The sequence below is a fragment of the Scatophagus argus genome, chromosome 13 (assembly GCF_020382885.2).
Source record: "Scatophagus argus isolate fScaArg1 chromosome 13, fScaArg1.pri, whole genome shotgun sequence".
In the NCBI taxonomy this organism is placed as follows: domain Eukaryota; kingdom Metazoa; phylum Chordata; class Actinopteri; family Scatophagidae; genus Scatophagus; species Scatophagus argus.
Genome location: NC_058505.1, coordinates 767086 through 790266, shown reverse-complemented (window position 1 = coordinate 790266; position 23181 = coordinate 767086). Strand labels below are relative to the sequence as shown.

Below are 23181 nucleotides of genomic sequence, written 5' to 3'. Positions count from 1 at the left end.
TTTTGTCTTTGCTATCTTTAATTAGATTTTGATGTTTCTATTTGCATTTAAAGTAAGACATTTTGATGTGTGTCTCAGTGTGAGCAGCAGGTCTGGTTTGTAAGCTTCAACAGGATCTCGGACAACGGTACTGAGAGCTTCTTTTACATTCTCTCCTCCACACTTCTCACATTTTCTCTCATCTCTTCTTCACCCTGAATGACTAACACACAGAGACAGACAGTGGGTGGATGTGTGTGCGTGTGTGTGTTTTGTCGACATGCAGAGAAACGGTCCAATTAAAGGCCAGCAGATAGACGAGCTGATAAGAGTGAACTCACTCTGTAGCTCCTGTTGACAGGAAACACTCAGCTTCCTGATGTCTCCGCCCAGGACAAAATCTGCTCCATTAACGCACACGCACACACACACACACACGCACAGTTATCAGACAGGCAGTGTTGCTCAGGTTGTCCCCCCTTCTGTTGATTTCTTGCTTGTGGGCTCTGCTGGTTTTTATTGTGTTTTTAATTCATTAAATGAGCTTGTGTGTGTGTGATTTTTTTTTTAATGCTGTCAGTTAATCATTCTTTTATTAACACCACATAACCAGTCTATAAAAGTAATGAAACTGAACATTAGGTGCAGTGTTGTCGTCTGTGTGCGCTGCCTGTAAGAGCTGAAGGTCCTGAAGGTCCGTCAGCAGATATCATATTATTATCACATTAATCAGCTTTTTTGATAAGAATTATTTGTTTAGACATTTGCCAAACAGACCTTTGTTCAATGTTCTTCTTCAAATCAGTAGTGTACAGACGACATGCTGTTTTCTGACATTACATTGATAAAATAATTCATCTGTTAATTGAGAAAATAATCTGTTCAGATTCATAATACTTAAGAGTTTTCAAACTAATCAGCTGAAAAATGTGCCAGAAATTGTGCACATCTATAAAGATGGCTGGCACGTCACCACTTCCTTTGATTTGAGTGCTGCCATCTTGTCCTGGTGATGTCATTTGGAGCCAGAGTCTGTGCAGTAGTGACCGGGAGGTGGAGCTGCATTATCAAGTTCCCGCCCGTACACCCGTCTTTGAGTTTTTAGTTTGGCCCAGTTTGGGGCAGGGATCGAGGTCGGGGTTAGGAGCTGTACTGCAGCCAGCCACCAGGGGGCGATGCTCTCAGAAGCTGTCACCAACTCTGGTTTGTTAAACATTCATCCTGTTGATCAGTCATCAACCTGTGCAGCTGCAGAGGTCTCCCTCTCATGTGGAGAAGTTTTGTGACTGTGGAAGACGGCGCCCCCCTGAGGACAGTAGGCAGCCGGCCTGTTCTAGAAAACTCTGGAATGAAATAATCACATTTCACTGACTCAAAAAGTCACTTTCTTCAAGTTAGGACTTGTTTCCCAAAAGCACTACCTCTTTTTACTACCTCCACTCCTCCTCCTCTTTGCTCCTGTTCCTCTTTCTGTCTTTTCCCATCAAAGGATTCTTCCTCTTCCTTGTTCTTCATTTTCCTCATGTTCTTCATCTGACTAATCCTCTTCCTCTTTCTCCTCTCCTTTCTCAGGTCCTCTGCTTCTTCTTTCCCTCTCTTTCTCTTAATCTTGCGCCTCCTTTTATATTTTTTGCCTTTTTTCTACTTCCTGTCCTCCTCCTTCCTCTTTTTTTTGTCCTCCCCTCCTCTGGTCCTTGGTCCCTCCTCCTGCCTCCTCCTCTTCCTCTCCTTCACATCACTGACTCTGTCCTACATCGGTCTACCTTCCCTGAGGATACACCCCCACTCTCTCTCTCTCTCTCTCTCTCTCTCGTTCAACACTCCTCGTTTCTGATGAGTCATGTGACCAGCCTCTGTCACCCCCACCCCCCCTCCCCCTGGAGAACAATCACACCCCCACAGAGGAAAGCTTAACACACACTAACACACACAACAGCACTCGCTTGCTTCTGCTCTCATCATCAGCACCACCACTCCGTCAGTGAGCGAGAGAGAGGAGAAAAACGAGAGAACGAGGGAGAGAGCAGTCGAAGCGAGTGCTGAGAGGAGGTCAAGAGGGAGAGGAATATATTCTACCAGAAGAAGAAGGAGGAGGAGGGGTCAGTGGGGAGGAGGAGGGGGAGGTTCTCCCTGAATGAAGGAAGAGCTCTGGGAGTCGTTTCCTCCCCGCCGTGATGGAGCGACGCGAGGAATGAGGGCGGATGGTGAGAGCAGGGAGCAGCAGCAGCAGTGGAGGAGGAGGTGGAGAGGCTGGAGGTGGAGGCGGAGGAGGAGGTGCAGGGGGAGCCGTCGCCGGAGCGGGACGGCGCGGGAGGAGCCGGCAGCGCTCCCGGAGGAGGCGGCTGTCGGCCAACTGCCCCGGCGCCGACAAGATGTCCCCCGGCATGAAGAAGGTGGAGTGTTTCTCGCCCATGCTGTGCCACTGCAAGATGGCCTGCACCAACAGCACCATCTCCCTCATGTTCGGCTGCAAGGTGGGTGGAAACATCTGGAGAGCCGCCGGGAGGGAGATCCTCAGCAGAGAGGGGAGGTGGGGGGGCTGTGGGGTCACAGCCGGGGCGTCAGGGTACCCGTAGAAAATCCACCAAATGTGGTTCGCCCAAAACATCTTCAGTGAAGCCAAACTTCTGACCTGAACATTCTGAAAGGGCTGAATTAAATCAGAATTAGAGCTGCTGTCATCATCAGCCACCTCCATGATTAGTTGTTAGGATGTTCACGTTTTTGTTTAAAACTCTGTTGCAGAGATCGACTTCAAAATGAGTCAACGTTGTTGATCATTTTTTTCTGTCCACCGAGTGATCGCTTTGAACGTTCAACATGACAGATGATGTTTTTTAATTTGTGAGAAACTCCTTTAAAAATATCCTTTTAGTCACCACAAGCTTGAGGCCCATTGGTTTGTACGCATTTGAAGATGGTATGTTTCACCAACATGACCTTCGACCTGAACTCTGATGCTCCACACGGCAGTAGACTTCAGTAGATATCATTCTGCACTCAAACATAAAGGAAAAGTGGTGCCACAGCAGAAGCAGAAAACGCTTCACTCTCTCTCAAAGGCAGTCAGGGTTTAAACCAGCTTCTGCCTTGTGCCTGTCAGACACAGCTGAGGGGAGGAAGGACCCTCAGCTGCTGTGTTTACCGTTTGACCTGACGTGACTTGATAGGCTGCCTCAGACGCTCGTCTTCTGTGCTTCACTGTGGCAACCAATCAGAGGCTGTGTTTGTAGCAGCGCTGAGGCGTGATTGGCTGGCGGGGAACGTCCGTGGCAGTCTGGCAGGAACGTGCATGTGTGGTCAACATGTGGAATGCCAACTAACCAGAACCGTGTTTAACATGGTGACACCGAATAAATCCAGAGGGGCGGAACTCATCGTCTGAATGCTTCAGTGAATATCTGGACTCTGAAATGAGTCTTGAACAACATTTTTCTTTAAAGTGTCAGTGAGGATGTGGATCTCTGCCTGACTGACAGCTGCATGTTTATTTAAATACAGCACACACACGCTGATCTGATGTGTGGTTGTGTCTGTGCAGCCCTGCTGGTCAGTTAAAGCTGAGGTGTGATTGTCTGTCTGTCTGTCTGTGGACAGAAGAGTTTCTGTCCTGGAACACATTCACTGTGTTCACAGTGTGGATGGGAGCACAGCTGGCCAATCACTGTGTGTTTCAGAGCGTTTTCAGACGCAGACCGATGAAGATTGAACGTGAACACCTTGTGCTTTGAGGAGGACACAAACTTAATGAGACACCTTGATGACCTCTGTGTCTGTTCAGCAGCAGTGATTGGTCGTTGTGTCCTGTGTTTCTCGTGAAGACTTCCTGTCAGGTTAGACCACACAGGAGGGTCCCTCTTTAGCCTTTATGAGCCGTGTTGTCAGAAAGCCTCTGATGAGTCCACCGCTTGGAATGAAGCTCCCGGTTGACCTTTTGCCCGCTGGCTCTGATTGGACGGTCGCACAGCGGCTGGGGGGTGGCTCACAGTATCGCGTGGTGTGTCGTATTGACCTGTGAACCGTAAGGCAGCGCTCAGATTACTGCTGCCTGCCCTGGACCAGGATGTGAGTGTGTGTTGTTAACGTGAGGAAGATGACGGTCAGACCTCAGACTGGGTTAGCTGGTCCGATGTGAACGCTCGCTCGGCGCCTGTGGTTCTGCCCTGACTCCTGCTCTGTGTCAGTTTGATCGCAGCTAGTCTTAATTAAGTCCCATTGATCAGCTGCCATCGACTGCTTTCTCTGCCACACACTCGATAGATTGTGCCGGAAGTTATCAATTGTGGAGCCGTAAAGAATTTAGTGAGCTGCTGTCCTTTGCAAAGCGAGATCCACTGGGCCTGATCCGGGTGGCGCTCGGCTCATCTCCATTCACCTGCACAGCCAACCACAGCGTATAAATACTCTGTTTCGAGTATAAGTCCTGCATTGAAAACTTAATATTTTGGCTTCAGAAAGTAAAATGGCCACCTGTATGTGATCTCACTGGATTATAAATATTGTTGTCACAGCTTTAATGTTGCAGCTGGTTAGGATGTAGCTGAAGTCTGATGCAGGACAGTACAGCCCTCCTTGTCACTGAGGTTTACCCCGGTTTTTCTGTACGAATGTCAGCTACCTCTCGATGGCCTTTGGCTGGATGTGCTTTCAGGCCGTCAGGACTGAAACAGGAAGCAGTCGTTATGTGTGAACTGTCTGCTCTTCTCTGCTCTCATCTTCAGGTTTCAACACTCAGAAGGCTGGCGTTTTTTCAAAACGTCGGTGAGACAGGGTTTTAGTCTTCACTGAGGTCTGTATGTGGCGTCCTGAGCCTGTGACACGTCGTTATCGCACTGCCAACATCATGTAAATCTTTTTCTCTTCAACTTGTGGCTCAGGCGATTGATCATCAAAATAGTTGCAGCTAATTTTCTAACTGATTAATTGACTAATGGTTGTGGTTCCTTTTCCCAGCTTGATTGGCAGCAGAACAACACAAGGCAGCCCCGTCTCCAGCTACTGTGTGAACTGATTAGCAGATACACTAAGCGAAACACGGCTCGGGTATAATTTCACACGTTAGCATGTGAATATGATCATCTGAGTCTGTTGGCAGCTGTTGGCGGTTCTGTGAAGGTGGACTGTGAATGTAGGCAGCATTTATCAGTTTTAGCCAGTTGGACACTTAAGATAAAATGTGGAGATTTTTTGATTTTTGTCTTTATTTGATGGGTGACAGCAGAGGCAGGAAGGCTGGGGACAGTGTGGGATCACATGATGCGCAGTGCAGACCAAGAGGACACAGGGCTGCCTCAGATGAAACATTGTCCAGCAGCAAAGCTGACTGACAAGCATGCAGAAGACAGTCGATTCCAGTGGGACGTTGCTCCTCCTGTCTTCTTCCTTCTGTTCCTCTTCATCACATCCCCGAATCACCCAGAAACCCTCCTCATCCTCCTCCTCCTCCTGCTGAACATCCTGCTACATCCGCTCTGTGGTGATGCTCCTATTTATAGCAGCTTTTGGCAGGCAGGAGTCGGCACTGTGCCTCCTCCTCCTCGTTTCTCTCCGAGCTGTCGAGGAGGAGGAGGAGGAGGAGGCTCTCTTCAGGCAGACGGTGTCAAAACCGGAAACCTCATTGCCTCCTACATCCACATTTACATTTGTGCAGCTCTCGTCCACAGTGAGTGGGCTCAGCGTCTCGCTCAAGGACACTCTGACGTGTAGCTGCAGCAGAGTGTGTCCTCAGGACCACCACCACCTCCCTGTCCGTGGCTTCACATCTGTTTGAACGTAAAGCACAGGAGGCTCGGCTTCGGCAGCGGACAGACAGCAGATTTCAGCCTTGTGAGCCACGCAGGGAGGTGAACCTGGAAGCCGTCTTTGTGTTTCCTCGGAGTGTCGTGACGGCTCAGTTGGCCTGCAGCCTCCTGATGCTTCTCCATCTGCTGCTCTGTGGTCAGCTGCTGTTGTGTATGTTTGTGTTTCTGCAGAAAGGCGACAGTAGGAACATTGACGCCTAAAAGTCACCGAAAGGTGCCAGGGCTGTTGAGTATTGAACATGTGGTTGGCAGGTTTTCTTTTCTTTTCATTTTTTTGTCTGTGTTTCACCCTTTCGAACTAGCGCTGGACAGTAAGACAGATGATAGAATCCAACTACTTTGACCTGATCTCAATGGATGAAACATCTGCAGCAGTCATTGAGCTGTGAGGCAGGGCTTGCACTCAGAAGCAGGACCGGGTCTTGGGGTAGGGTTTCCAAGAAGTAAACGGATCATTACTCTGAGCACTCAGCCAAACAGACTGATGGTTGAATAGCTGTGGTCCCACACGTTCTGTTGCTGAAGCTGCTGCTGTTCTCCGCCGTGTGCTGGGAGGTGACCAAGTCCAGTCGAGTCCCAGCTCTCCCAGTCCCACTTCAGCCTGCTGTTGTTTATGGTTTCACTAATATGAAATCCCATTAGTGTTTCCAAAAGGCTGTGACAGCTTTATGTAAAATCCATATTTGATTACTCTGAGAGTCTTCAGTGGATAATATTAATAATATTAAATCGACCAGCGCTGCTGCTCATTAACGTGGCTCAGTCTTCAGTGAAGGTTGGAGGTCAGCTTGACTCCTCCAGTGTAATCTGCCTTCCTGTTTTAATCTGTGTCCCTTGCCCTTGACATGAATGTAATCCCCCAGTAATTAAATCAGTAATCAAAGCATGATCACGGATTGTAACTGCAGGCACAGCTCAAACTGATGCGTGGAAACACTTCTGGAAACATCTGAAATTTTGTGATCAGAGTTCAGCTGCTCAGATCATTCTTGACTTTAGAAACATTCATCAGTCAGCTGGTGAGGACCAATACTGCAGTTCCAGTACTACAGTATCATTAGTTCGGCAGGACATCCCTCAGCTTCAGTCACGTGGTGAGACCAGTCGGTCTGCAGCACAGGTGTGACTGGTCAGCGAAGCTCAGAGCATCTAATTCAGCTGCACATGAGGAAACACACAAGCTGTGAGTCCTGTCGGCAGCAGGATCTGGTCTGTGCTGTCTGAGGGCTTCAGAGCTTCACAGAGCTGCGACACACTGCACCACGACTGATTCAGGTTCCCACCTTCAGTATGTGGCTCAAGAGGGCAGTGAAGTTGTAAAACATCCTCGTTGCAGTTTTGCAGAGGCCAGAGTGACGAGACTTCACGTTGCTTCTTTTGTTCTGCCAACAGTCAACAAAGACGAGCAGCACATCCTGACACCGAAGAAGCTGCTGTCGACCAATCAGCAGCTCAGCTTAACTCAAAACAAGTCTGGCTTTGACTCGCTGGAGCTGCCCAAACTGATTTAATCCATTAGTTGATCCAAACAAAATGAGGTGCTAACTGTCTGATTAACCTGTTAATCTTTTCATTGGTTGTTTTTCAAGCAGCATTTGCTGGTTCTTGAATGTTTTCTGCTTTTCTTTGTCATTTCTGACGGTATGTGAAACAACTTAAAGACTTGATTTTGCACTCTTGCACTCTTTACACTGAAACTGTGATTTCTCACACTTTATTGGCATTTTTGGACCAAACATTTAATTGAAAATAATGGTTAGTGTCGGCCCCGCTAATCACCTCTTTGCTTGATCTTTTGCTGAAACATGAAGTAGGCTTCAGCTTGGATCAGCCATACGTGCTGAACTCTGCTCTGTTATCCGATGAGTTCGACGTGAAAAGGAGCTTAAACTGTCCGGATCAAAGGTTCAGATTAGAGTGTATGTGTGTGAGTGTGATTAGAAACGGTTTGTGTTCTGCACTCACACACTTTCTGTCTGATAGTGTCGATGTTCTGTCTGAGGCCGGAGATATTTTTGGTATCCATGAACATGTTGTTCTCCCCTCAGAGACGCTTCAGCACCTCGTCCTCCTCCTCCTCCTCCTCCTCCTCCTCCTCCTCCTCCCTGTAGCAGAATATGGAAGATGTTTTGTCGTGGTGTTCTGACCACCAGCTAAACCTCGCTGGGTTCTTTATTCTGATTTTATCAGACCAGAACAAGGTTCTGGAGCTGGTCTAGAGGTGTTAACAGAAACGTGTGATTCTTTAACAAGCCTGCCTTCTCACATTCTGTTACTGCTAAACTGAGACTCACATCGCAGTGATGGGCTGGTGATGACAGCACACTCTTCTCAATATAGTCAGCCTGCTGAAAGTTCTGGTCAGGAAGCACTAACGACTGCTGGAAGCTCTCGTGGATCGTCTTCTGGCTTATCAAGCTTTTAGTGTGGAAACATGTTCAGCCAGGGAAGTTGGATTCCTGTGCGTCCACAGTGTCGTTTCTCTGCTTGGAACCATTGAAGCACATCTGAATTCAGCACATTTTACATGGAACCTCATTCACATATGGCTTCATGTGGTTTTCATGTGATCTTAAGTCTTTTAATGTCTTGCATGTGTGTGTAGTGATGATGTTGAGCCCTGTCGAAGACAAATTTCTGTTACCTTTTGGTGTCAGACGAATAAAGATTCTTTTCTATTCTGTTTTATTCACATTCGATGCACAAGTGATGCAGCACATGTCTCAAGTGTCACCATAGTGTGGTGTTATCCCGTGTGGTAAAGCTCCTCCGTGAAGTGCCAGGACACACACATACCAACATGTATGGTTAAAGCGTTGCTGCTCTGTGGTGTGTGAGCCGCTGCAGGAGCATGCAGGCTGGATGTAGCTGGTTTAACAACACAGACAAGAGGAAGCGAAATGATGGACAGGAGTAACCATCCAGTTTCTGCCTCTGGTCCGGGCTCAGGTCACCGTGGCAGCAGGCTGAGCCAGGTTGTATAGGCGTCTCCAGAGATGTGTTGCAGCTCCTCCTGGGAGGCCTGAAGAGGTATGGAGGAGTCGCCCAGCGGGTTGCCCAGGAGGCGATGCTGATTGGAGGATGAACCATCCCAGAGGAGTATCTCCCCTCTGAGCTCCTACCGCTACCCTTTTTTGCACCACATGTAGTGCATATTTGTGGGGTTTTTCTTTAAACCTGCTGAAGACTCCTCTCCCATGTCCAGTAGACAAGTTTGTCTTTCTTTTTTTCTTTTTTCAGGTGTGCACGTTTGACGTCCCAAACGCACCAGAAAACAGTAATGAAAGCAGAATGGAGGCCTGTGGTGTCTTTTACTTTAGTCTCTACTTTAGTCGGCTAAGAGTGCTGGGGACAGTCTAAATGTTTTGGCTTCACTTTTGGGGAGGTCTCATGTCATCCATCTTTGTTTTGCAGTCTGTGGCCCAGAATTTAAACGTGCGTCACTGGAAAAGGGACGAAAATTAGCGTGTCCTCCTGGGTGTCGTGTTTCCAGCACGGCCGATCGGAGCTGGAGCCAACAAATCCCTGTGACGACTGATTCAAGAATGAATGCTGATTGCATCTGGACACAGTAATCAACTGAAAACATGCTTTAGTATTTCTGACTGGATGATTTTTGATGTCGGTCACATCAGGACTGTTGAGTTTACGCCAAGTGCGAAGCTTCAGTCTTTGACCTCTCAGTGTTTGTTCCGCTTCACACCTCTGAATCTGTAGGTGTGAACTGTTCACGCCTCTGTGGCAGCTGCTGCTCTCCGTCCTGAATTATCCAAATGTTCAGTCAGCCAGCCGGCAGCTGTCGGCCCTCAGCCTGATGAATGGAGATGCTGCCCTTCACACACTGTTTGTTGGCTCGGTGCACTTTGCTCTGTCAAAAGGACGACTTCCCTCAAACATCATGAAGTTTAAGTTCCATTTACAAGCTTTTTTGGAGATTTCTTCACGTGTGCACCACATGATCAGTTCTGTCTGATCGCAGGCGGAGCCTCTCAGGTATAACACATTAAATGAAACAGAGGGGACACTTGATACCTCAGGTCAGGTGTTGAGGTATTTCAGTGGTTCAGTCAGTAACTGAGCTGAATCACAGCCTACTTCACTATTTTGCTTGTTGGTCTTGGTGTCTTCTGTTGATACTTGGTGCTGTTCCGGCTTTGGACTCAGGATGACCGTGAGACTACTGACTACGAACCCTCGACACGATGACGTCTGTGCTGTCGGTGGGAAGCTCTCTGTCAGTGATCCGGCCCACAGCCAGACACGGGATAATCCTGTTCAGACGCAGATTAACGTCCCTTTGAAGTCTCTTCAGAGGTTCTTAAGCAACATCTCAGGGTTTCTCCGATCTGTTTGCAGTGAAACCTCGAGCTACAGCGAAGCAGGATAAATGTGTCTGTGCGGTTGTGCAGAAGCATTTGTTTTCACCATATTTGGCGGATTTAAGATGGTCATCGTAGTGTGTTTAATCATCATATCTTCATCACGTCTGTATGAAGTAGAAGAAGAATCAGCTTTATTGACAGTATATATATTTTTACATACACACACTGAATTCGTCTTCTGCATTTATCCCATCCTTAGTTGAACACACACATGAAACACCCAGCAAATTACATGCAGTGAAACACACACAGGAGCAGTGGGCAGCATCAAGGGCACATCAGCCAGCTAATGAAGGGGGGGGAGCATTTTTTGCATTAATCACTCCACCACACCCAAATTTTTCCTGCCCGTCTGGTGGGGGAATCGAACCGGTGACCCTCCGATCACAAGCCGCTTCTCCAACCTCTAGGCCACGGCTGCCTGTCAGTTCAACACAAAACCTGGTTTAGTTTTAGACTTAATGTCTCATGATGAAATATGTGTTTATCAAATTTTACTCTCGGTTTTTGTCAGCCATCTTATTTTCATATCTTCTGAGCTCATACTTGCTGTGTAATTTGAAGTCTTTTTGTTACGTGTTTTCAATTTTAATTTCTTCCAAACTTCCTGTGGCCGCAGCAGCCACCATGTTTGTTGTTTACAGTAACCATGGTTACAGCAGTCGTGTCCATCTTAGTCTTCGGCGATGCAGACCGACACTCCTCAAGTATATAAACTGTTGAACTGCTCTCTCTTTGTTGTTCCTGCTCACCAAACATTAGCATTAGCACAGCTGGCTGTCCTGATCCTGGTCCCTGTCTGTCTGAAGGGAGAGCATAGTGATGTTTCTGAAGAGGAAGATCTCCTTGTTCACGTTAATGTTAGCTTACCTTGTTGTAAAGGTTTGCACAGTTTTGTTGCTGCTTCCTGTTGAGCTCTCAGGAGGTTGCAGGTGACTTTAGTGGGGCTGCCACTCGGGGTAGACCAGTATCTGTATACATGTAGTTGATCCGGCACACGCAGAGAAAAACAGAAGAAAAGAAAGGAGAGGAACAAACTTTTTATCAGTGATGAACTCCCAGCACCTGTCAAAGTTGTCTCCTGCCTTGTGTCCAGTGAAACAGTGTCCATCACTCAGAGCTCTGACTCATCGAGATGTGAGGGCTGCAGCAGACTCAGAGGAACATGTCAGCCTCGTTTCCCCTCACGCCTCCCGTTTCAGTCCTACCAAACTGTGATTACAACTTGAGTGTCATATTGGTATTCCTGTCCATGATTTCTGCCAGTGATGATACGAGTGTCTCCTTGTGTTGTTTCCGTCAGTTTGGCTGTGGGCTCTGAAGACTGCATTACCCATGAGCCTCAGCGGCCAAAAAGCAGTCAGCTGAAAGCAAACCACAGCCAATTTAATCCACATCAGAGAATTTGAAGCTCTATGATTGGATAATTCTTGCTGAAATGCACCCTGGGAGTCGTAGTTGACTTCTCTCCTTTGGTTTTGATGTCCCTAGGCTTTCTGTTAGTTTAATTTTTTTAATCAAGGAAGCAGATACTTTGCAACACCAGTGATGATTCCCCAGGAGAGTTTGATGATCATCTAAGGCCTGAAGTGCTCCAGCTGTGTGTTGTCTCATGTTGTCAGGATGGCTGGAACTGGTCCTTCAAGTTTTCTCACATGTCCTCTTGAAAAGTGACTGCAGACTTCTGTAGTTCAGCAGGTTTGGTCTCACCGTCCTGGTGACCCGTTTTCTGACCCGAGAGGCCACGTAAAAAACAACAGCATACTTTGATTTGAAGATGAAGAAATGGAAGTGGAATCAGTCGTTTAAGTGACAGCGCCCTCTGCCTGTCAGATGGTGTTCAGGGCATTACCCCCTCCGTTTTTTAACCCTCCGTTTCCTGTTTCCTGTTACAGAAGTACAGGCACCACGATGAGGACTCGTCCCCCCAAGACCAGAGCTCCCCTCAGCTCACAGAGGAGGCGGGGGGAGCGGAGCTGGTCCAGGTAGCAGAGAAGAACCTGTCGCAGATCCAGAATGTGCACGGATACGTCACCCACGCTCACATCTCACCCATGAAGGTAGGAGGGAATCTCTCTTTGTTCACAATCCTCCCTCTGCTGAACGACTTTACTGGCACGACTGTTGATCTCTTTTTAAACCCGTCTTCCACTCGAAAGCTAAACACATCAACATCATCATGTTCCTTAAAGGCCCAGTGCGACATTTGCACGCGCTGGGCGTTAGCTTCCATCACATGGAGCAGCTTCCTGCTGATGAGGCTGGAATCAGGACTGACCCATTTAATGTTTTTATATGCAAGAATGGTGATTTTATTAATCAGCAGCATCTTAATGATGAAAACTTTAATTTTGTGATGTTGAATGTCATGATAATATTTTAATATTGATGGTTTAATAGTAAGTGTAGTTCTGATGTAATATCCCAACATGGCCGGTTAATTTCTCAACAGTTAAGTTGACTTTTCTCTTGTCGACTGAAACAGACAGCAGCTTCGTTATTTAACCTGCCTGTATTCAGGTTCAAATCGGGTAAATCTGGAAGTGTGCTTTTAAAATCATACGTTCACTGGAGGGTCAGGAAAGTCCCAGTCAGATATTTTCCTCAGAGTGTTCAGTCTGTGTGGAAGCGATGGCCTGATCGCAGACCCCACACCGACTGTGTTTGGGACAGTGTCAGCACTGAACGAGTGGACAGGTCCTTCAGATGCCAGTAAAGTTGGACCTTTTATCTGTCTGTTTGTATCTTCCCTCTGCGCTCTCTGATCATGTGTGTTTTTATTCATCAATGTTTTTCTGTGTTCACACAAACCAGGGTCAGGTCTGGTTCACTTTGAATTTAATGTCAGCTTATCTTTACTTTAATTCAGCAGACATCATTGACTTGAATTGATGGTGAATTAATCCTGACCCGCACACACACACACACACACACACAGGGAGGATGAGGGTTGTTGCTTGTCTGTGTTGCCTCCATGTGGTGAACTGAAGCTCACACCTGTACCTGCTCATCATACCTGTGTCCTGTCTCAATGCCATCATCATACACACACACACACACACACACCAGCAGTCAAATTCGTCCACTCAGGTTTCTGTTGGACCTCCCCCAGTGCTGCCTGCTGGTGAACACCACTTCACTTCCTGTGAGTCCAGGTGAGCTCGCTTCACTAACCTGCGAGTCACACTGAGACTGTAAAGGTGAAGGTGGTGTCATGTATGACAGGTCCTAAAGGACCGTGCCTTCATTTCATCCAGCCAAAGTTCCTTTTAAATCCGTCTCTGAGGAGATAATGTCCCTCTGTGTTGACTTCAGGACTTCAGACTGTCACTGGTCTGATTTATTTCATTCATTACTCACCGATTACTTTAATTCACCTTGCTTGCACCTTCACTCCTCCTGCAGTTGAGTGAAATATTGAATTATTACGATTTACTAACCACCGCTGAGCAGCCTGCTGTCAAACCAGAACACAATCAGACGTCCTGGAAGCTCAGCCTGGAGAATCTGGCATCGTGGTCGTAGTCACATGACCCTGCTTCCTGTGCACGTTGTCCCCCGTGCTGCGCCTGTCATTGCTCGGGTCAGTCTGTGGCGTCCTGTCTGTGTGTCTCGTCAGCGTGAAGTGGATCCCTTTGAGTTTATGGGCGTGTCCGTGCCTGCTGTGAACACTCCATCACTGGAGCGATCCTGTGATCCTTTAGTAACTTAGTTGGAAAATAATTGATGGATGAATCAGTAATGTTGAGGCTATGAGTTTAAGGTAATGATAACTTTATTTATGCAGAACAGACACGAATTACAGTCCCTCACCAGAGGTTTATTAGACACAGTAGGATTCAGACAAAGTGCAGTAGACACAAGTGTTGTTTTGCCTGATCGTCTCAGAATGTGACGAAATAAATGAGAAAAATATTAAAACTGAAGTGACTGCTGTCGTAGCAGGTTACTCTGAAGCTTTTAACTTCTGCTTTCATTTTGAAGTTAATGTCCATCAGTGGGCCCATGTGTAGCGGCGCATCTTCCCTCTTGGTGTGTCACTGCAGCCAAACAACCAATCAGAAGAAACAAAAAGCTGCCGCCTTTCCTGTGTGGAGCTGATTAATCCAACGTCCCGATGAGCTGAGATCTGATATTTCACAGGGCTTTAAACATTTTCACGCTGCTGTGGTCATGGTAACGCACTGCATGAGATCAGGTTCAGGCTGGATGAAGCGGCCTGACGTGTTGATGCTGCCATCGTGTGGCGTGAGGACAGAAGACTCACAGGTTCGGGTGGAGGTGGACTCCACTCGTCCAGCCTGTCTCTGAGCCCTCACACTGTGAATGAGGGGGCTTCCTGGAGGAATTCTGTCATTCGTGTTGCTGCCGTGTTGATTTCAGATGCTTAAATTAGCTCAGATTGGTGTTTTTTGCCATATTAAAAGATAATTTAACATTTAAATGTTTGAGCCTACAAATTTGACCTTTCAAGTTGAAGATGATGGAAATCATTCCAGCAAACTTTAGATTTTAATCTTTTAGTAAGATAAACATTTTGTCCAGACACACAGAACAAAGCAAACCAACAGAAATCACAGACAGAATAACATGAAGTCAACACAGTACATGAAATATTGCAATATTATAGCCAGTGAAGAGCACAAAACATCTGACATTTTCACAAAATCATTAAATGATGAAGGCTTAATATGACATTTTTATAGATTAACAGGCAGAGAATCTTCCATGTGGGTTTTTCACCTCTGAAGCTTCCTGGTGTTTCATGCAGGAGCAAATAACTGATGTGATCGGAACTAAACAGAATCAAAATCTTCAACTCATTCACAAGTTCATCACTAAAAAGTATTTGGAGCAGAGCTGCAGTACATTTCATGTGAACTTTTAGAAACATAATCCGCAACAAGACCTGTGAGGTCTTTCCTATGGAATGACCAATCACACGTGTCATTAAATCAAACAACTTGTGCTGTGATTGGCTGCAAACAAAACCACACAAAGTCACTTTTCTCAGATCGGAGCACAGAATAAATGTGATGCAGGCAATGACTGGAGAAGTTTTTGTACTGCGTGGTACTTGGTTATTTCCATCGATACCTCGAATGTATTGAAGGCCTTTAACCATAACTAGTTGGTAGTGAAGTAGTGGTACTTCCTGTATTCCTGTAGTGTTTCCTGTCGTTCTCCTTCAGCAGAAGTCAACTTAAAGCTTTGAGAACGGCCCGCGGCAGTCGGTCATTTTGTTGTCTGCTGTCTGTCGTCGTGTGTCTCAGCTTCCTGTCGCTCAGCACAACCTGGTAACTCGTGTTTTGGTCCTTCAGAGCTGCCGTCACTGGATGATGCTGATGTCATGACTTGTATTTCTGTCACACTTTCTGTAACTAAGCGCTCGAAAGAAACGGAGACAGAACATCTCATCAGCATCGACCTCCCAAAACATTTGAGGAGAACATCTCCTCCAGTCGTCCTCTCTATCTGTCTCTGTCTCTGGGTTCACTGTCTCTCCTCCTTTGCCTTTGCTGTGTTTTGTCCTCTCCGAGACTCCGTCTTTCCTCCCCTCCTGTATCCTGTAGGTAGCATCTCTGGAGTGCATCTTTGACGGTTCTTCGGTGTTAGGACAGCAGCTCCCGGAGCTCCCGTCCCCTACGCCGTCCACTCTCTATGCCCACGGCGAGGACAGTCCCCTCCCCTCCTGCTCCTCCAACCCCTACCCCCCAATCCAGGTAACCTCCCACCTGCTGGGCTGTTGTCATGGTAACGCAAAGTTCAGCATCATCTTCGTGCTACTAGGAATAAAACTTTCCATTTCAACAACCATTTTCAGGCAGTCATTTACATCCCATCATGTTTTCATCCTTTTCATTATAGAAAAGTTGTGAACTAAAGTCAAACTGGGGGTCATTTGTCAGGATGCAGTTAGCTTAGCTTAGCAGAAGCTGCTGGAGCTCATGTTGTTCTGGTCTGTTTAATCCAGACAGGAAAGTCAAAGACTTGAGGTTTTGGCATGAGGTTAGAATAACTTGAGAATCATAAGTTCCCAAATGTTGAAGTATTCCTTTAAGAAGAACCGTGATGTTACAGAGCGTTTTGGGAGTTTTCCATCAGTTTAGTCTCTTTAGAGGAAACCATTTACAGAACTGGTGAAAGCACGAGTTAATCAGTTCAGTTTGTTGGTCTGGTTGAAGTTTAAATTTGGGAATAAAATGCTTTTCTGCCACTTTGATTCACCAGTAATGGAAATATTATCAGTATCGCACTGTGGCCACATCACGTGAGCGCCAACACTGTGGTGCAGCAGGTCAGACTGGTTGGTTCAGACCTGAGCAAAATCACGTCTTCATCATTCAGTAACAAAGAGATGCAGAGAGATGCAGATTTACATTTAAGCCATTAAAGTTGTGGTTCACATTGTAATCACAGTGTCTGTCCAAAATAATCACAATATGATTGTTGAGCACTAAGTCAGACTGAAATATCTCCACAGCCATTGGATAGACCATAACAAAATGTGGTTCAGACATTCATGTTCCCCTCAAGATGAATTTGACTCACTTTGATGATCCTGTGACACCATCATCATCATCACCTGCTGCTAATGTTTTAAAGTGTGTATCAGCCTCAGCTCTGCTCTGAAGTGTTTACATGTTAAAGTGGATGATGAAGGCAAACATGGCTCCTGTCTGTTAGTGCCGTCACTGTGAGCAGGTTAGCAGGTTCAGTGTTGAGCCCAAAGCCGCGTCTCACAGATGGACATGTGGACGGCGCTGAGCTCAGGGAGGGAGGGGGGCTTGTGAGCTTACTTGCGTGTTTTACGTGCTGTTAAAAGACTGATGGAGAGTACCTCTGAGCTGTGCGCCGATTCGGTCTAGTGAACAGTCACGTCTGACTCTGCGTTGAGTCACAGAGCAGGACCTCCACACCTGAACAAATCTCCACATCCTGCTCTTCATTGTTTCCTCCACGCCTGCCTGACGTCAGCAGGCAGCTATCTCCAACGCCTCAGCCGTGATAAGGACGTCCTCACATCCCACAAAGACGCTGATGGCTGGGAGGACGTACCGTGCACTCCTTTCTTTAGTATTATTATTATTCCCTTAGTTTTTTCCCCATCCCTCTTCCTCCGCCTCTCACTCGTTCTCCTCGGCAGCGCCATGGCAACACAAGATGAATGCTGACAAAGAAAATCCTGATGGCAGGAAAATGGAGGAGGAGGATTGAACCTGCAGAGAAGGACAAGGGCAGATTTAGTGGGGTTTTCTGTAAGTGGGTGTGTGCTGGGGGGCGTGATAGTAAAAATGCAGAGTAGCTGCCCTCCTGTTCCTCCCCAACAAGGAGATTTACAGCAGCCCGGGCGGATATTTATCACCCAGACAAAGGACTCGAAGGCCATGAAATGACTTGTCGCTAATGCTTCTCCTTCGTCGTCTCATCTCTGCTACACTTCACTCCCAGCTGCTGCAAAGGATGCTGGGAACACAGGCCAGCTCTATTTATAGTCAACAGCGTTTTATTTGCTTCTGAAAATTTCAGGGAAATCATGGAATGTTAGTCTCTCTGATCCACAGTATTTACAAAACTGATTCTAGTGCATTTCCACAAAGAAATCTCTGGACAGAATGGTAAACAGTCATTCCATAAACACCACAGTTATATCGCTTTGTCATATGAAATCCTCCACAGGATTTTTCTGTAAAGCTCAAGGAGTTCTATTGTAATGGCCTGATGTGAGAGGACACTGACCTCCCACCCAGCATTTTACTACGCGTCTGTTGGTAAAATAACAAAAGAAACATTTAATCATACTGCTGGGAAAGTTTCCCTGCTATACTGCTATACAGCTCAGACTATACTGTGAGGTGTGAACTCATCTCAACCCGACAAAATAAAAGACTTGCAACTTGGACTGAAACATCACTGACTTGTGACTTCACTTGGACTTGAGCCTTTTGAATGCAAAATACTTACATTTTCCCTCAAACTGAAAGACACAAAAATGTGCAATTTAAAAAGCCGCAAATCATTTATTTCACAGGGACAGGAACTGTTAGTCCTGGTCTAAGATGGCCCTCAAGCCATTAGATTTAGGGAGTCAAGGGGGCTCAGGTTGTCAAGATCAGCAGTTGGGTGTCATCTACATAAAACAATACTCTCACTCTGCATTATGATGCAGAGCGGTAACGTGAAAACCAAAAAGCAGAGCATCGATGACAGAGCCTTGTGGCCCTCCACGTGGGATGTTTGGTATTTGTGTTGAGATTCAGATTGTGTATTTGTACAGCCTTTCACCGACTGCTCTGTGAAACGCACATCAGTCACACAGTCCCATCAATATGAATCAATCAGCATGACTGAACGAAAATGCTGACCGTGTGAAAATGCTGCAAACCAATATTATATTAAATAAATAGAAATGTTTAAGCCTTACGTTTGTTTGTTATGTATGTTTTTGCCTCCATGCCAACGACGGCCATGAAAAGTTTTTGGGTTTCCGTCCATTCGTCTCCTTCTCGTGAACATGATGTCTCAGGAAGGTCTCGAGGGAATTTTTATCACTTGAACAAGTCCGAGTTTAGTGCTCGCTTTGACCTCACATAACTCAAAAATTCATACACAAGGTCAAAGGTCAGTTTCCTTGTGATGCCGTGATGTTTCCTGTTGTTATTCAGCAGCAGAACTCAGTAACTGAAGGGCAGTTTGGGACCAGATTCCACATGTGGTCACAGACTGAACTGGTGACTGATCCGTCCCTGGACAGACATGGATGTGAACTTTAACTGGACTGGTGTGCCCTCATTGCGTCCTGTAATTGACTCACCCTGAACGTCACAGAGCACCGTGCAGTTTGGCACAGCTGTGATCACTGAGCAGTCTGCAGCCGTGACTTTCTCTGCTTACTCATATTTGCAAACAGGCTCAAAGTCTGAGGACTGAAGTAGGACAGAAGTCAGCTGGACCAAATCCACAGTGGACTGAGAACCAAGAGGGGGGAGGAGGAGGAGGAGGAGGAGGAAGGAGCTGCGTGAGGCTTTCAGACTGCAGAGAGAAGAGATCAGAGGACTAATTTCCTTCCTGCCTGCGCACTCTTTAAACACACACGCAGACGCACACACACACACACACACACACACTTGTCTCTCCGTCCTCGTCAGCCCTGCAGTCTGTTGTTGCTGTCTGCTTCAGACAGACGCAGGCTGGCCGACCGGCTGCTCTCTCTCCGCCTGCTAAGCGATGCTCTCTCACCCCGGCAGGTTAATCCGCCCCCAGAGGCTCCTCTCTCTCTTTTCCTCGTCAAGTCCGGAGTCTTACGACTGCCGTTTGCCGGCTACCGTCTGCCTCCCCTGCTCGTAACTGACAGGAGGACGACGACCTCGTGCGTCTCAGCATCTGGTCACCTCCAGCAGCTCCTCTGCAGCCTCCCTGTTTGTGTCTGTGAGGAAGAGAAGGAGGAGGGGGGGACACAAGGTGGAGTGAAGTGCCCCCCTCCCATCGTCTGCTCTCCAGCCAGCACCACCTCCGCCACCCTGCAGCCTGCAGCAGGAGCGAGAGGAGGCGCAGCGAAGGCGACACACCACCTCCACAGCAGCAACAAGCAGCATGCTCAACTCTGTGTGGTACGCCAAAAAGATGGGCCGCCGCATCATGGGCACCCTGAGGAGAACCAAGCGGCTCCACCGGCGCCTACTGGTAGGTCAACCCCCCCTTAAATAAAAATCTCTTCTCAGAGGTGAGGAGGTAGGGGGAGGTGCTGCACCGTGAAGTGTGACTCATTTCCACAACGTGTGTGTGTGCAGTCAGACTGTGCACACATGACCATCCGCTGCTCTCACTGCTGTGTGTGCGCGTGTTGTAATCGTACCAATCGATCCGTCTGCTGTGGATGTGACGCTGCTGGATGAGGCAGATGTGGAAAAGTTGCAACAGGAGCCGCTGCTGCGTCATGTGGTGGATTCATGCAGAAACCTTCACATCTGCTCAGATTCTTCACTGCAGATGTAGAAACGCCCTCATCTCCGATCCCGTTTCACAGTGGTTTGTCATCATCATCATGGCGGCGTAAACACGAGGACGATGTGTGTGTCTGTGTCGGACATCCGAGGTAGTTTGTTGATGAGGCTGATAAGGCTGTGAGCGGCTTGTTAGATCTGAACATGAGCTCGCTGTGTGTGTGCGTGCGTGCGTGCGTGCGTGGTTAAACGTTCGGAGTCATGCATGCTGGCTGGCTCTTGGTTTGGGATCCCGTCAAACCTGAATCTGCTCAGAGGTCTACCTGCATAAACAGCAGCATCATGTTCTGGGCAGATGTGAGGAACCCCTGCAGTAGCACATGCCTTCCCTGGCGTTGCCTAGCAACCTCCAGGCTGCTGACACGCAGCGCTACCCCACCGCCTCCATGTTTACTGCCTCAAACTTGCACGTTAGCACACACACGCCAAAATGTAGGCTCACACTGAGGACAAACTGAAGAAGTGAGAGGAGCTGCTCACTCGCTCGCCGATGGGAAGGCGGCTGAAGATGTCAGTCCACAAAGCATTTCTTGAGCCTCACAGTAGAGCAGCTGGGAAAGTTGAAGGTTTGTTTCAAAAGGTAACAAATGAAAATAAATAAAATGGCTCCGTACAGCTCAGCTACAGACTGATTTGAAAAGATGCTTCTTACGTCTCAGCATACCTGAGTGTTCACCTGGAAGCTTTCGTCTCATGTCGTCCAGCAGGACGCGAGTTAAGCTTCAGTGTTGTTCACAGATCACTAATCACTGAAGTCAGAACCAAAAGTCTTTTTGAGCATTTGGAGTGGTTTTAGTGTTCTGATGGTTCGACCAGGAGAGGTTTGTGTTTCCTGTCTAAGAGAACATGAAGTGGAGCTTAACCTTCAGGACTCTGGATGCCGTCTACAGTATTCTGTGCTACTGTGGGAACTGAACGCACCGGTGTTCACTCTAACCAACGTTTGTTGCTTTCATCATCTTAAATGCTGGTGTGCTGATGGAGCACCTGTGGTTCCGCTCCTCCACACTGAAGCCGTGTTCCCTGCTGGTTGGGATGGACGTCTGGGCTGAGTCTTATGCTGTGAACAGGAAGGGGGCAAAACAAACGATCCAAATGGAAATCTTTTTATATGAGTCAGAGTTGGGATTTGTTTGGGTCTTATTTCAGCTTTTGGACATCCCAAAAGTGAAGCTTTGTGAAGTTTCAGCTTGTTTCACAGCTCACGTTGCTGCTCTGTTGGACTCTCATGAAGCTGTGACTGCAGGTGTTGTGATGTGGCAGCACGTTTGTTTGGGTTTGGGCCTGATGTCAACAAGCCAGTTTGTCCTTCCTGTTCTGTCGATAATGATCGCATCGACGTACAGCATCAGCTGATCACTTTGGCCTCCACATAAAGCAGTCGAGATCACTGGAGCATCAGAGCTTTGATTTCATTTACATTTTGAAATTGTTCTTTAAAAACAAGGCGCGAATGTACCACGCAATCAGATTCTCTTTTCGATCAGTTTTGGATTTAGCTTCGAATTGAGGACCCCCTCGTCCCACAGGTTTCCAACCTTTCCGGCCCGTCTGATGTGAGCTGCATATTTGTACATTGAACAAGAGAAAGGAGAAAAGCTTCATCCTCCATGTTTTAAGTTATTAAAATTACCGAGACATTAGTGTAACTGGTTCTGTGACAGTGATGGAGGCTGCAGCCACGTGCTGACCTGAGTGGCCTGTAGGTGGAGCTGCAGACGCACAGCAGCAGATTTAACCCTAATCTTCTGCACGTCCTCAGTGTGTGGAGTCAGACTGTAGCTGAAAACACTGGACGTGTTGGTCATCCCATTCATTTGCTCTCTAGATGATGCGTTCAGGTTCAGGAATCATGTGGGTCAGTTTCCAGACACTCCAGGTGACTGAGCCTGCGGGCCGAACACAGTAATCACTCACTTTGTTGTTCAGGTGACGGATCAATACATGAAAAACAATGCAGACACGTTTTCACAACACAGCAGGTATGCACATCAGTATGTTGAAATGGATGTGGATGGTGGCGAGGCGTTCAGGGACTGTGCGTACTGTTGGGTGAGTAGGACAGTACAGGTCTGTCTGTACCCTCATGAGATGTTGGTGGCTCAGACTACCGGCTTGTTTTTCCAGCAGCGGCTGACGCTCTAGACGGAAAGATCTGGAAACACCTCCCCCCCCCCCCACCAAACCTCGACGCTCCTCCTGGATTTTCAATCCACTGTTGGCATGTGTCCCGCTGCACGCCGCCCGTCAGCATGTCAGCACGAGTATGTGGCTTATTCTGGCTCGTGTTCTATGTTCTATCAACTGTTTTTCCATTCATGATAAACGGGCAGGAATATGACTGTTCAGTACAGTCTGGTCAGCGCCGTCTGGGTGTCAGTTCACCTGTTTTCAGGCTGATGTCCATGTTTGTAGAGATGGGGGTGATCCAGTGACTGAGTTGTCCTGCTCCTGGACTCCTGGGCCACAGACCGTTTCCCACCCAGCTGAGATGGAGCTGAATGTTCACTGTGCAGTGATTGCTTTGCCTGCTCGTGTTGCATTTAATCACTCTTAACAACAAAGCCATTTTGTCCCAGACTTGCTGCTGCATTATTACATTTTGTAAAACCACTAAGAAGCTGGTTTACGTGACCCATTATCAGGGTTGGTAACTAACTTGTCTTACTACTTTAGGAGACCCTGCGTGGAACTGAACCATTACAGCCTCGTACCAAGTACAAAAACTAAGTGCAGTATGTGAATTGATAAGAAGTTTCCAGCCAACAACCAAACCTTTACTTTTGTCTGCCATGTTTCTGCATGTATGATGTCCAAAAGTCGTGTACAACAATGTTGGCAGGAGCAAGACTGAGTTCAGAGTCTCGTCTGCTTGTTAATCAGTCCAGTGTTTTCTAATTTTAATCTTCGTTTTGCTAAGTATTTGTTACGTAAAACAGGCTTAACAGAAGCAGTTCATCTATGAAAAGAACCAGAAGAAGAACACGAGGAAGCTGAATGTACTGCTGGTGTATT

General features: G+C 47.2%; 1 protein-coding gene across 24 annotated transcripts in view; it reads left to right on the top strand.

The window, feature by feature from the left end:
- Window positions 1-23181, top strand: part of dlg1b (discs large MAGUK scaffold protein 1b) — a 67680-nt gene that overhangs the window by 22700 nt on the left and 21799 nt on the right. For 11 of the 24 annotated variants that reach the window (XM_046407484.1, XM_046407483.1, XM_046407485.1 and 8 more), the window contains 2 exons: window positions 12058-12222; window positions 15736-15885. In XM_046407484.1, coding sequence (XP_046263440.1) covers window positions 12058-12222; window positions 15736-15885 — 315 coding nt within the window. Of the gene's footprint in view, window positions 1-2165; window positions 2454-12057; window positions 12223-15735; window positions 15886-18860; window positions 19847-23181 lie in introns of those variants that run through there. The other 13 variants (XM_046407499.1, XM_046407496.1, XM_046407495.1 and 10 more) reach the window with 3 other exon arrangements.